The following is a 14,579-nucleotide window of genomic DNA, read 5'->3' on the forward strand; positions in this document are numbered from 1 at the left end:
AGAAAGGCGAGGGCTGTACAACACAGAGAAGACAAGTAGTGACTCTACAACACTTTGCTATGCTAATGGACGGTGACTGTAAAGGAGTTTATAGGGGGGACCTGGTATAGGGGAGAGCCTAGTAAACATAATATTTGTCATGTAAGTGTAGAGTAATGATAACAACAAAAAAAAAGCAGTTCCTGTGTGGTGACCTCCAATGAGATCTACACAATGGTATAAAGGGCATATAAAAGTGTAGACAAAGGGTTTGTTTGTGCTTATACAGAGGATCAAAGCCTAATTTGGCTACCCCGAAAATGAACTAAGATACGATATGAAAAAGAACTTCCAACATCAGCACTCTCTCGAAGACTCATGCCAGAAGATGATAATCAAAAAACCCCAACAAAGATCCACCCGCTGCTACAGGTGTAGATGCACTCATCCCACCGGTTCCTGGACTTGCCATGGGAATGAAGAAGGAGATATCTAAGCTGGCCTGTGCATACAGTAAAACAACAAATTTGACTGGATCTATACTGTTGGAACTCAACCAAGAATTAGGAGAAGTGCAAATTGTAGCGCTCCAAAATCTTACAACTACAGACTATTTACTGTTAAAAGAATATATGGGATGTGAACAGTTCCCAGGAATGGGTTGTTTTAATCTGTCTGATTTCTCTCAGACTGTTCAAGTTCAGTTGGACAATATCCACCATATCATAGATAAGTTTTCACAAATGCCTAAGGTACCTAACTGGTTTTCTTGGTTTCACTGGAGATGGCTGGTATTTATAGGTATGCTTGGTTATGTAACTGTTCTCCTATTATGTTAATGTGTGTGCACAATTTAATTAGTAGTTTAAAACCTATACATGCTGAAGTTACTCTACAAGAAGATATGTCAAAGAAATAATCAATCTTCCCATGTTTTCTTCTGTGTGCTACTTCTATAGCTTTTCTTCTTCCTTCCTAATTACAACCCCTAAATAGAATTCGTGCCTCATATCGAATTTACCGTGTATCACAATTCTTTCAAGTGGTAAAGATACCTCAAAACAAATGCTGGGCATAGAAGCCACAGGGCATAAATATGCAAAGAAGTAAAAAACTAACCTTTTCAAACAATAAGGCTTCTCTGTCACTTACCAACTTTACATTTCCCTGTATGGCCCCGGAAGATGACTGGTTAGCCAGAGATGGGTAGGATTCCTCAAGGGAGGAACAACCTAAGACAGGCACAGTCGCAGGGGGGCCATCAGGTGAGAAATTGGGGATCCACAGAGGTGAGGCTTTGAACCTCTCCCCCCATGTTCTGAGAGAAATCTGCATCTGTGGATGTTTTATTGCCCTTGTCTAGCTTGGATTAACACATAGTCTACAGGCACACACCTGATCATCTACATTTGCTCTCTTACAACACTAAACTATGTTTTCTACCTTTATCTTGCATCTACCTACCACTTCAGCATTTTATGAAAAATAATAATAATAGAGAAATGTGGTATCCACATATAAATCAAGTATAAAAATCAAACGAATATTTATATTTGAACTGACTGTTTATAGTTCATAATGCATGATCAAAACCAAAAGTTTCTGTGATGACTGCCCTTGTACTGTTCACCATGTAACTTATTCACTATGTAAGAATTTGTTCTCCATGTAAGAACTTGTTTGTTATGCTTCAGAAGATGGGAGACTGATGAAAATTAGGCTTGGGGTGGATTAATGATTATACATTGAGCATTGAGTCCCCTATACAGAATTTTATTTTATTGTTGCTAACAACCATTTGATCAATAAATAGGAGAGATGCCCTCACAAAAAAAAAAATACACACTTCCAATTGTAAAATAAGTAAGTAACCGGGATGTAATGCATAGCATAAGGAATATAGTCAAAATATTGTTAACAACTTGGTATGGTGATAGCTGGTACCTAGAATTATCATGTATATAAATGTTCAATCACTGTGTTGTACACCTGAAACTAATGTAATACTGTGTGTCAACTACCCTTCAATAAAAAATAATTATCTAAAAAAAAATACAAAAAAAGAAAGCAGAAATCATTATCATGTCATTGATGAATATTAACAGGAACAGCTTTCCATTCTAAACTTTATTAAAGAAACTGTCAATCGATTTTGGCCATCTATTATAAGGAAATGAGCAAATGGAGGTTATGATTGATAAAGTAAAGGCAAGTATGGTGGTCCATATGGGGGTAGAAAGACCCTCAGTTTACATGTATAGGGTCCCGCATGTAGAATAAAAAACAACCGTGGCCTTAATATTTTAACCTCTAGGTTTGTCCATGTCAGATTAATATAGTTAAAAAAACTAGGAAAAATTAAGGCTAGACTGAACATATTGTAATTAAGCTTCAGTCTTACTATGCTCCTATCTTGAAGAAATGAGGTATAGAGATGGATGTAAACAATTATCTAGATTCTCCTTATACTTGTCTCATCTGCTGCATTTTGGTATAAGGTACGTCCAGTAGTTCACTGGGTCTGCTAGAGGCAATTAAGATACAACTGCTCCCCTGTTGTTGGTTAATCAGAGCCACCTCTATATTTATAACTGATTCAGCTGGAGACCAATTAATATCCATTTTCACAGGAATAGAATTCAAAGCCTCTTTCAATGCTTACTCGGCTGCCTCTTCCAGGCCAGGCAGAAATTTACAAGCTTGAACTCATTTGGGGGCAAGAAAATAATTTTATGGTTAAGGAAAGCACCAGTCAGTTGGTTTCATGAAGATAAATTTTTAAAATTATGTATAATATTGCTGATGGCATAGGATTATTTGATTCTAGTTCACAAACACTAATCTTAATGACAGGCTTGGAAAACACGGAACATTTATTAACAACAATATATGTTTTTCTATAGTAGACAATGTGTGAATGTTGAAGTAAAAATAAGCAGTTTCTCTCCCCCCAGACTTAAAGTTAAAACTATTTCCTCTTTCCTAATTAGAGATATCACATGTAAGTAAATAAAAATGCTGAAATATTCAAAGTGCCTCATACTAGTTAGTTAGATCTGCGGAATGGCTGGGAAAATGGTTTCCAAAGTGGGAAAGGAACAATGATAATCCTACAACTAGATCTGTACATTCTTCAGCATCTCAGATGCTAAAGAAGGAAGAGAAAGTAAAGGAAGGAAAGAAGGACCTCCTGTACTTTGTGGGCTGCTAGAGACAGCTGAGAATACAGGGGGGGAGGGTCCATAAAGCAGAAGAAGTCTGGCCCATATCTGCGCATATTGCCTCGCTGGGCTAACACTTGTTTTGACCTCCACCTCCAGAGTTTTCTTTGCGTTTGACCCATATTAGACATTTACAAAACTGCTCCTTCTCTGACACTTTAATGTAAAAACCAGTACAAGAAGTGTTCAAGGAATTTTGATTGTCCACTCTGATTTTGTCATCCAACTAGCTCCGTATTCACTCTTGATTATTAGTTTCATTTTCCTCCCATATTGCCTGAGACAGAAAAGAATCATGGAGAAAATTCAAATCCTTGATGGTTAATCAGACTTTACTTTCAGCAAATAATTACCTTTTGTACATTTGGATTGTAGGCTATTCTACGTGTTTCTGTGTGTTAAGCATCTATGATGGAAGGATGAATAGAAGAACTAACACCCTGGGTTTCAGTATAATCACCTTTAACTCCTCTTCTTTCAGTCTCCACATTTAGTCACCATCAATTCTATTTCTTAAATGTCTCTAACCCACACTCACCTCTCACTACAGCAGATGATTTTTCACCTGAATCATGACATTAGCCTGGCTACTAGTTAGGTGTCTTGCCTCTAGCCTCTTCACAACACTACCTCCAGAGTTATCAATCTAAACAGAATGTCCTCCTTACTGCTAACAGGTGTCAGCTGAAATTTACTAGTAAGGTCTGGCCTCAAACTACAATTCTTGCCTCATGTTTCCCAATGTCCCATCACTAGCCTATGTCTACCTACATTCAGGAACTTCTGGTCTCTGGACAATCAAGGCACCCTCACATTCCTGCCCTAGGTCTAGTGATGGATAGATAGCTCTTGGTCCTTCTGGCTTTAGTGCAAACATCACTTCCTCTGGTGGGCTTTTCAGACTCTCCAAGCCAGAACAATTCACTTTCTCCATCTGACTCATGGCACTTGTCTAATACCATATTATTGCTTGTCAAATTGTATCATATTTAATTGCATACACATCTCTTTCTTTCTCTCTGTTTAGGTGGTTGCTAAATGGACAGGAATAGTGTTACTTTTTGCATCTGTGAGGACAGAGTACCGGAGCATTGCTCAGAAAACTTAGCAGAGCATCTTATACGTGATAGGCACTACAATAGATTTGCTGGTTGTTTTACTGAACAACATTGAAATAATGCATTTCCAGAACCACATGTAGACTTTAGCATTTGGTTTTGTAGGGCAGACCTGGGCCCTCTACTGCACTGGGTAAGTGTGAGGGGGGAAAAACCTAAGAAAACTTTTTTTTTTTTTTTTTTTTACCATTTGCATATATGGCATTTCCAAGTACAGATCTGGACAGCTTTAAGTTTCTCTGTCCAGGGAAATTAGATGAAAAAATCAAGAATTTAATGGTTGGCTTCAGTGATCTTAATAAAGCCTAAGGCAACACAGCTTCATTCCCCACTAGAGAAATGAACATTGCACACTAGAGCAATGATTATTTTATCTGACTCATTCAACTGTATGTGAAGGGATTCCACAAAACTGAAACCAGGCATAAAACAGAATTCCTGTACTTTTGTGGAAGAAGAAATAGAGTGGGAAAAAGGAATTTGGGTTCTAGACCTCACTATGGCCTCTAATTAAACCATTTAGGATCTTGCTGTAGGAGAAGTATGGGCTTTGGAATTAAAGAGACCTAGGTTGAATCTGTGCTGGCTCCATCTATTACCTGTAAGACTTTAGGCAAAATGAAGAAACTATTTAAGTCTCAGCAGCATCCTCATCCATACAGCAGGAAAAATAATGGCCTCAGTGGGTTGGCCTAAGAACTAATATGTGAAAAGTGCTCAGGACAGCACCTGGTGTATTTTAGGGACTCAGGAAATACTACATTCCTTCACTTCTTTGGGTCTCAATTTTTACCTGTGTAAAATGTAGGATTTTTAATCACTTACTTGATAATCTCAAGGCTCTTTCCAGCTCTAAAATCTTATCATCCTTTTATGTTTAGAGGTACTAAGGATTGAGAATCTTTAAAAATGTTTTAAAAGCTGTTGCATTTTTATGAATGTGACTTTTTCTTCTCATTTCTTTAGGTTTCTTCTTTTTCTAGCCTCTTAAGATGCACACTTAAATCTTTAATTTCCAAACTCTCTTCTTTTCTAATATATACATTTAAAACTATGCATTTCCTCCTTTTTATCTCTAAGCACCACTTTGGCTGAATCCCAAACATTCTAATATGTTGTATTTTCATTTAAGTTCAGTTCAAAATATTTTTAAATTTCCCTTGTGATTTCTTCCTTGACCCACAGTTCATTTAGAACTATTTGCTTAACTTCCATCTATTTGGAGATTTTGTAGCTATCTTTCAGTTGTTCTTTAGTTTTTAATTCCACTGAGGTTAGAGCACAAATTTAGTATGATTTCAATCCTTTGAAATTTGTTGGAACTTGTATTATTACCCACCATATGGATGGATCATACTTTATACTTTATCAAATGTTCTATGTGTAACTGAAAAAAGGTATATTTTGTAGTTATTGGTTGTAACCATCTATGAATGTTAAGTAGGTCATTGTCAAATTATTCAAATCTTCTACTTATGATTAATCATACTTAATGATTTTTGTTCTCTGCTTATTCACTCAGATACTAAGTCTGTAAAAATCTCTAACCACTATTGTGGATTTGTCTATTTCTCTTTCTTTTCTGTCAAGTTTTGCTTTATATATTTACATACATGTATTAGGTATTTATAAATGTAGGCATATTATATTTTCCCTCCAAACTGAACTTTTTATCATTATGAAATGTCCCTTTATTTTAGCTTAAAGGCTTTATACTTAGATATATAGGTTTACTATGTGTTCAGGTATAATGTTCTTGCTTCAAGCTTACTGGCCTTCTTGAATCTGTGTGAGTTGATGTCTTTAAACAGTTTCAGAAAATTCTCACCTATTACTTCTCTCCTATCCTCTGTCTTTTCCTGGTACTCCAATTATGCTTATGTGAGACTCTTTATGACTGTTTTCCCTGTTCTTTTTAAAAAAATTCTGTGGTTGAATTTGGATGTCTTCTATTGAATTCTGAGTTTACTAATCCAGTCATGCTGTGTTCAGTCTAATGAGTTTCAAATTTTAGATATTGCATCTTTTAATTCTAAAATATCCATTTATTCACTTTTATAGATTCCATTTCTTTGTTGAAATTATCCAACTCCTCTCTCATTTTCTATCCTTTCCTCTATTTTCATTAATTTATTTATAATAATTATTTAAAAGTTTTTGACTGCCAGCACCATCATTTTGTTCATCTGGGGGTTTGACTTCCACTGTCTACTTTTTCTCTTACTTGTTAATCATATATTCTTGATTCTTTGCATGAATTGTCATTGTATTCTGGGCATTGTATTTAAAAGAGCTGGTTTTTAAGGGTTCCTTTTCCCATGTTCTGGGGCTAATCATGTCATTTCCTTCAGGATTTGAACTGGGTACAACTAGGTTGTAATTTTAGTTGGATTGAGTTGACTTTGAATTAAAATGTTTCAATGGCAAGACTTGCTTAATATTTCTGCTATGTTTTAATGAACTTTGTCTCCTAAACATCAAGAGACCGTGGAAGACTTTGCTTGTTTTCTGCCTCAGCAGTCATCCCATGCTGTCCAGTGCTCAGCAAATGTGTCATGCAGAAAACTGCTGATGCTTTGGGGGCTCCTTTTAAAGCAGGCTTGCCAACAAAGGACTCTTCTCTTTGGAAATTTTGCCTAACTTCTTTGTTTCCAAGGTCCTATTATATCTTCTTAAAAACAGGATGTTTAAAATTTATTTAAGTTCACTTCTGCTCACACGCAGAAGTCCTTTGACTATAGTTTTAAATGAATGTTTTTCTTACCAATTAAATTGTTGATTACTCTCTATTTCATTTTCTTTTCACCATATAATTCCTTTCACCACACAAAAATATGCTGTCTTACATGAACTGTGAAACAGTAGCTTAAACTATGGAAATAGCTTATGTAGTAACAAAAATTTATTATAGAAGTACTATATATGTTAGCAACAATTAACTAAATGTCCTCTCTTGGCTTCTATTAGTGAGATAACTAGCTTTGTTTTCAACAATATTTTTTAATGCTTGCCCATTCTAATTTTCCTTTAGTGACAATCAAGTAATTTATTATTAAACCTATATTGGAATCAATTTATCATTGGAACTTAATTAGATCCTATTTTAGAACTATAATGACGAATTGATTTCAACTGGATAAACTTAATTTTATATGTAGAGCACTCTTTGCTTCTCTTGATTATACAAGCAAAGTGTAACTAGAAAATCTGAGGTTTTAAATTAATTTTTAGTAAATTGCTAAAGGATTTTTAAAAAATCTAGATTAAATTGGATGAATTTCCAGTTCAAATCAATGACTATTGATTTTAGGACATTTTGGTTAGTAAACCCATACTTATAAATGGGAGAACTGAATCATACAAAAAAACCTATGCATTTTGTTAAAGTACAAACTAAGATTAAGCATTTGTTTTAATTTTCCATGTGTGTATTTTACTTGGTATATCTAAAATGGTAAATCAGTAATATATTGGAATGTGGATAAAATATTTTCCAAAGCTAAACTGTTATAAAAACATGAATCATTTCTTTAAATGCAATGATGTAAGAAATATTACTGTAAGGTTTTAACTGAAAATTCTTTAAAGTAGGAAACTAAACCGAGTCTGAATTGTCAAGTAGGCATAACTCAACTCTGAAGGGGAGTGGTGACACAGGTGATAAAGAACTGATCTCTGTGTGGCAGGTTTACTTCAATAGTGTAACTCCGTGACGTACACACATGGAATGGTTTAGTTTTTACCAGTGAACAGCTGTGAAATTTGCCTGGCAGAAAAATGTAAACTTGCTGAATAACGATAGTTTTCTCAGTTTAATCCCTTAAGTTTTTATATTTGTGGTTTAAAATTTAGCCCAGTCCAAATGTCTATCTCAGAGCTTCCTCCGTCCCACTTAGTGCAGAGCCATCTCCCGTGCAGCTGCCAGAAGTCACCCGTGGTAGGCAAGGGCACAGCCTGCCCTCTGCTCTCTGTCCTGTGCTGTCTGTGCCACTGATGGATGGCAGGGAGAATGTGTGCTGGGGGTGGATGTCTGCTTTGGCACCTGCTTACACTCAGGGAAGAATCGTGGCAGCAGTCCCATCCTTTGGTCTCAGCTGCTTTGCTAGCCCACGCTGACAAATCATGTCTGTTTACGTCTGTGTGATCTGGTAGCCCCAGGCCGGATGCTGTGGGGGCCCTGCCTCCCAGAGACTTCTGGGAATTGAGAAAGCATACCATAGGCAGCACTCTCTTTGTCCTGACTCTGAGATGTGTGGAATGCCCCTCTGAGAGAGAAGCCGTGGACTCTCCTCTTACCTGTCTCGGTCCGTGGTCACTCGGTCCCTTTATTGGGTACACGGGCCTGGCTTGGCTTTCCTAGAGTAGATTACAATGCCTCTACCTCAGTAAGCCTGCACATCATCCACAAGGCGGATTGAGGGAATGTGCTGAGATACTGTCTTCAATCCCCACAACTCCCACACACTTGGGGGTAGCTCCCCCAGTGGTATAAGTAAGCTTTTCAAACTTCAGTTCTTCAAGCCAGTCAAGCACTTGCTTTTATCAACTTCTGCCAAGAGGTAGGACTTCGCCCACAAGCATTCTTTTGGGGCACTCCAAAGTTGGGGAAACAAGAAAAACCCCTTCTTCTCATAAACAAACATGATGAAGAGGGACAGGGATGAGACAGCATTTACAGGGACTCTGCTCTCTCCCAAAAGCACTATTCTCTTCCCTTCCATGGACTACGTGGGTGGGACAGGGTGGTGGGGAAGAGTTTGCTGAACTTTCCATACTTGGCAGGGCTGAGGCAATTCATGCACTTAAAAGGAGAAGCAGAGATTTGGACTCAACTGTGAGCTGTCCTCCTGTTAACTGCAGTCCTGGTCAAAACCTCTCCTTGGGAGCAGGGAAAGGTCTTACTAAGTAAATGCCAGCAAATTCATATCTGGCAGATGAATATATGCTCTCTACATTCTATGATATTTGTTAAGAATGAACCCAAAAGCCTTTTCATACTTGACTTTAATATTTGGTAGTCTGAATCAAGTCCTACTACCCTCTACATTCTGACTATCAACATCTTCAAAGGGAAAATTTTCTTACGTCACATTGGAATAAATGTCCAGTATAAATAAAAATTTTATTCTCATTTGAAAATAACTTAAATCACAACTTAATAATAACTAAAGGTTGTAGATCCCTTTATAGTTAACAAAGAAGTCTTACATACATCACCACACTTTGTTCCCACTACAAATATTTGATATTTATTCAACATTTACTGTTAGTTTACTGTTCCTACTTCTCCATTTTATGTATGTGATAACTAAAGTATAGTGAGGTCAGTGACCTGCCCTGTCAAAACCAGGGCTCTAACTTAGGTTTTGAAGTAAGAATTCTGGGTTTTCCCACTGTCTGTGCCTTCCTCTGCACACACCTACAGCTGCTGTTCTTCCTCAGGACACATGAGGTTTTCTTAGCATGATGTGTCTGAGTTAATGCCCTGAGAGCAGGACTGGAGGCATGTCCAGGTGCCTAACTCCATGGCCCTGTCCTTGTGACCAAGGAGTATTGCACAAACAGCAGTCCAGGATTAGCAGGCACAGCCTGCAAGTCTCTAAGACCTAAGGCCACATCCCAACTTCCAGGAAATGGAGTTGAAAAGAGCCAAGTGCATACAACACTGAGTTCAAGTTTCCTTTGGGCCGCCGTTCTCTGGGCACTTAAAATGAAAGCTTTGTTTGGTCCTGAACTTACTTGTATCTAACATAAGGGCTAATATCTGTGAAGACTTTGAAGACATTTTTTCATTCAGCAATGGTGATTTTCTTGCCCACGGCTTTAGCATGAGGGGAAGTAATATGCCATGCTTTGCAACCTGCAGGGGTCATCATGACTTCTAGAAACATCACTAGACAACACTGGGCAAGGAAACTGGAGCTCAAAAGCGACACATATGCTCACTGTTACCATAGCTGCTCCAGGAACAGCCGTGAGAAGCGTATGTTTCCCTGTAAGCAGTAAGAGAAGCCTTTGTGATTTAGGGTTACCAGGGTGAATGATCCCAACTCTGTCCACAGGGTTTCGTCCTGGCTGCCCTGAGATTCAACACGTAACAGGCAGTAGAAGGAGGGATACACTCAATGAATCTGTTACTGATGTTCTATCAGTTAACCTTTACTCCCTAAACCTGCACAAATGTGCAAAGTTCTTAAATCATTCCTTCCCCGACCAGCATACTGTTAGAACTCATGGCCATGACTAAGTTTAGTTTGGGTATGACGTGCTACAGGGTGACAAAAGAGGGAGAGAATGTTTCTCTCATTCCTGTATTTCTGAGGCTGGATCTGGACAGGTCAATGGAGATCACAGCACCAGAGAGTCCCCAGTGCTCACCCACAGAGCTTTATACCTCCCCGGTCTGGCTTTCTAAGCATGGTGGAACCCAGTTGAACTGGCATTTCAATGTTTGAATGTCTTTTACAGCATCCAGGCCAGAGTGGCTCATATTCTCTACTTTGATGAGAACTTTGTTGGTGATGTACTCATTATGATTTGAGCCAGGTGATTTCACCTTTAGCCAGCTTGGAGAGAGAATAACAATGACTACAATGACAAATAGCAACTAACACTTACTGTGAGTCACTCTAAAGTGCTCTACAATTTCAATTCATCCTCAGAATTGACCCTATGAGATAGATAACTATTATCATCATCTCCATTTTACAGATAAGGAAACTACAACTTAGAGTAGCGAAGAATTTCCCCCACTGTCACACAGCTTTTCAGGGTCAGAACAGGGATATGTAACCCCAAACCTGAGAGAAGCTATATTCTCCAACCTGTTCACCTGGTGCTGAAATTGGTTTCCTTGTACTTTCCATCCACTGGGTCCAAGTTCTGTTCCCCAAAGACCCGTGGAAAAAGTCCTAATACCTCTTCCACCACTAGCTCTTCCCTTATCTAATGTGGCTTTCAGGGCTCTCTGTCTTCTATTTAGACCACAGGATACTGTTGTTAGAGGTCCATTCTTCAGCTCTTTCACAACCCATACCCCCACCACCCCCAACATCTGCAATATCTTTTTCTTGTCTGGCTTATTGCACCAGCTTTCTAATGGGTCTCTCTCCATCCTACACCCAGCAGCCTTAAAAACTGTCAGGCCTTAAAAATTATGTCAGATCACTTCCATTCTCTGCTTACAACTCTCTAGCTTCTCATGTCATTCAAAGTAAAAGTAAAACCCTCACAGCCATTTGCAAGACAACAGAGCTTCAAGATATGACCTCCAATCCCATACTTCCCCATCTTCCTCATATTTTCCAGGCACACTGTTCTGCTTACTGTTCCCTGAACACACCAGGCATTTTACCAATTCCTTTCCTGGAACACTCTGAGATGGAATATCCCTTTCCCGCCCCTCTTCCTGTCTCCCCTCCAAAGTCACCTCACCAGTAAGGCCTTCTCCAATTGCTTACTAAAAATAACAAAGCTCTCCCCTCACTGGTATTCCCTGTCCTCCTTTCTTTCTGTATTTTTCTCCATAGCATTTATCACTATCTAACTTACTGTTTTACTTATTTCTTTGATATTTGCCTGCCCTCTCCCTTTACCCCAACACAAGAATGCAAGCCCCATGGGGAAATAGAGGGTTATCTTTTAAGTTCAATTCTAAGGTTAAATCCTAAGAAACTGACAAAATGACCATTTCATATGGGTCAACCTATTACACCCCCAGCACAAAGAAGAGACCCAGGCACAAAGTAGCATTCAGTAAGCAGGTGGTGAATAAATGATTTATCCACATGCTGATACTGAAAGTATTATATAACTTCTATGCACTTTACTATCCTTGGTAAAGAGCTTTACTATTAAGTGGTCAGATTTCTGCTATCATCTGCATCTGTCTTCCTAGTCCTATGGGGAGCTGAATACAGATGGATGTGCAAAAGAAAAATATTAAAAGCTCTTTTGTTGATACACAGAATTTAGCTTTTAATTGCATGATACACTATTTTCTTCATAGCATTCACTAGTAATTTTAACACTCATCCATCAGTCTCAAAACATCCCATGTTGAAAGAAGCAACTTCCCTGTCAAATTGGTAGATTTGTTTGGATTCAAGATAAGGTTCCTAAGCCAAATTAAGGCAGTGATTTTACACATTCACCTGCCAGAGGGACCTACTTATCTTACTACCACTGTATTCTTTAGAAAACAGTGATGAACTAATAATGTTCCATTTAAGAAGTCTGTTAATATAGCTTATACTGAGCATCTAAGTGAGTATCATGGTAAAACCAAATTTTTTTTCTACAGGGCATCATATCCTATTGGCAGATTTGACATAGTATATTTGGTTTAACAATGTTCCAGACACTGTGAACAAACAAAAAACCAGAAGTTCTAATGTCAAGAAATAGAGATGCTATGATAGAATACATTATACAATAGGAACAATTAGGATAATTATTGTAGACTGACACAATAATCCTTATTGCTATTCACAAGGTGTTTTGGAAATGGTTGTCAAACGCAAGTATCTCCTGATTACCATTTCAGATTATTCATCATTAATCTGCAGTGCTTCTCATGGAAAGCTGAGGGTTTTATTGTCAAATACTGAGGGCAAGGAAGTTTAAAAATTTTAAATAGATACAGAAAAGCAAGCATTTTCCCATTTTAAAAGCCCCTTAAAAATCACCAATCAGCAATAATTCTCACATTCATCCACAATTTAATATAAAGCATTAGTTTTTTTATACCCACAACAAAACATGGACCTGCAGAAGTTTTCAAACAATCCTCCAGGAGTTTCATGCGGGTCTTCTGGAGCTCAGGGTTGTCCCATTCATCTTCGTCAACTCCCCAGTACAGATCTATGACCTGGGAACCAATGGATGAGGCAGCATTAGTTCACTTGTGGGAAAATTAAATGTACCTGTGGGCTTTATTCTTATTCATAATATTACATAAAGGTGACTTGTAACTTTTCACTTTGCCGCATGTTTTCCCTTAGGGAAGGAAAATGATTTTTAAGATCAATCTAAAGAGATAAAAAAATTTTTTTTTTATCCGATGGGTTGGGGATGAACGTTGTAATTTCTTTTTTCATTCGCGATTATACTGTTGATTTGGGCCCAGGGAAAATGAAATGTTAAATGTCAGAGATTTTTCAGTGCAGACTTTCAATATAACAATAACAGGACTTAAAAAAAGTGTTAGAAAGCAGCTGGAATACGGTTATCATTTGATGCAATTAAACAACAGCATATAATGTCACTGTATGCCTTAATGAGCAGGGAAAACCACAATGAGCATTAATATATACTGACCTGAAGCTAAACATCTACATTTCTTAAAAAAAAAAAACCCCCAAAACTCTGCTATTATGTTTTATTCCATGGGGACAGACACTTTGTTTATGTCTGTTTTATGTGTAAGCAGTTTGGCTTTCATCAATATATATCTGAAAAACATATATTGGAAAACAACAAAAGGTATGCCTTTCGGAGAAGTGAGGATAATAAGATCTTCTATTTCCTTACTTCAAAGACTAGGAAGGAAGATCCTAAGGGTCTGTAAAAACTTTTACCAGTACACTCTTTGAAAAATTTGCTATGGAGCAGTATCAGTTTCATCTCTTTACTCAACTGCTATCTGCATAAGGTAAATGTTTCTAATTATAGCTTTGAAGATTTCTTCTTTTCCTTTCCTGTTTCCAACAGCAGAAAAAAGAACCTCCCCTCCTTACTGGCTGTTTGCATGGTGTTTGGTAAGGTGGAAGCACAGAGCCGGGTTCCCCGTTGCGCCCCAAGCTGAGCCCAGGGACTCTGTATGTGTTCCATCTCTTGGCTATGGCTCCACATGGGTACATATGTACCAGATCTTTGTTTACCTGCATCTGAGGTTTTAGATAGCTGATAGAGATATTACAGCTTTTTAAAAAAATATTCCCATGGCCCAGTTCATGAGTTTTTCAATATACAGATTTTGGGATTCTTCCCTCTAAGCTACCTTATAAGGTTTAATCACAATATTAAGCAAGCGGACATCTGAGATTGTAACTTCAGTGTCCAATTTGGGAGCCACTAGCTGTGGTTATTTAAAATTAAGTATGTTAATGACAATAGAAAATCCATTTCTTCAAGTACTCAAGAGCCTCATGTGGCTCCTGACTCCCATGTTGGAAAGCACAGATATAGAATACTTTACTATCACAGAAGGTTTAATTGGACAAAACTTAAATTACTGAAGTCATTAGAATAAGACATTTTC

The 14,579-nt window shown here is 37.8% G+C and overlaps 1 protein-coding gene across 1 annotated transcript in view; it reads right to left on the reverse strand.

Annotated features, from left to right (window-relative positions):
* NWD2 (NACHT and WD repeat domain containing 2) overlaps positions 1-14,579 on the reverse strand; it is a 162,296-nt gene that overhangs the window by 59,238 nt on the left and 88,479 nt on the right. The window contains exon 3 of the mRNA XM_037003083.2: positions 13,071-13,187. Coding sequence (XP_036858978.1) covers positions 13,071-13,187 — 117 coding nt within the window. The remainder of the gene's footprint in view (positions 1-13,070; positions 13,188-14,579) is intronic.

Source organism: Manis javanica, chromosome 5 (assembly GCF_040802235.1).
Source record: "Manis javanica isolate MJ-LG chromosome 5, MJ_LKY, whole genome shotgun sequence".
Classification (NCBI taxonomy): domain Eukaryota; kingdom Metazoa; phylum Chordata; class Mammalia; order Pholidota; family Manidae; genus Manis; species Manis javanica.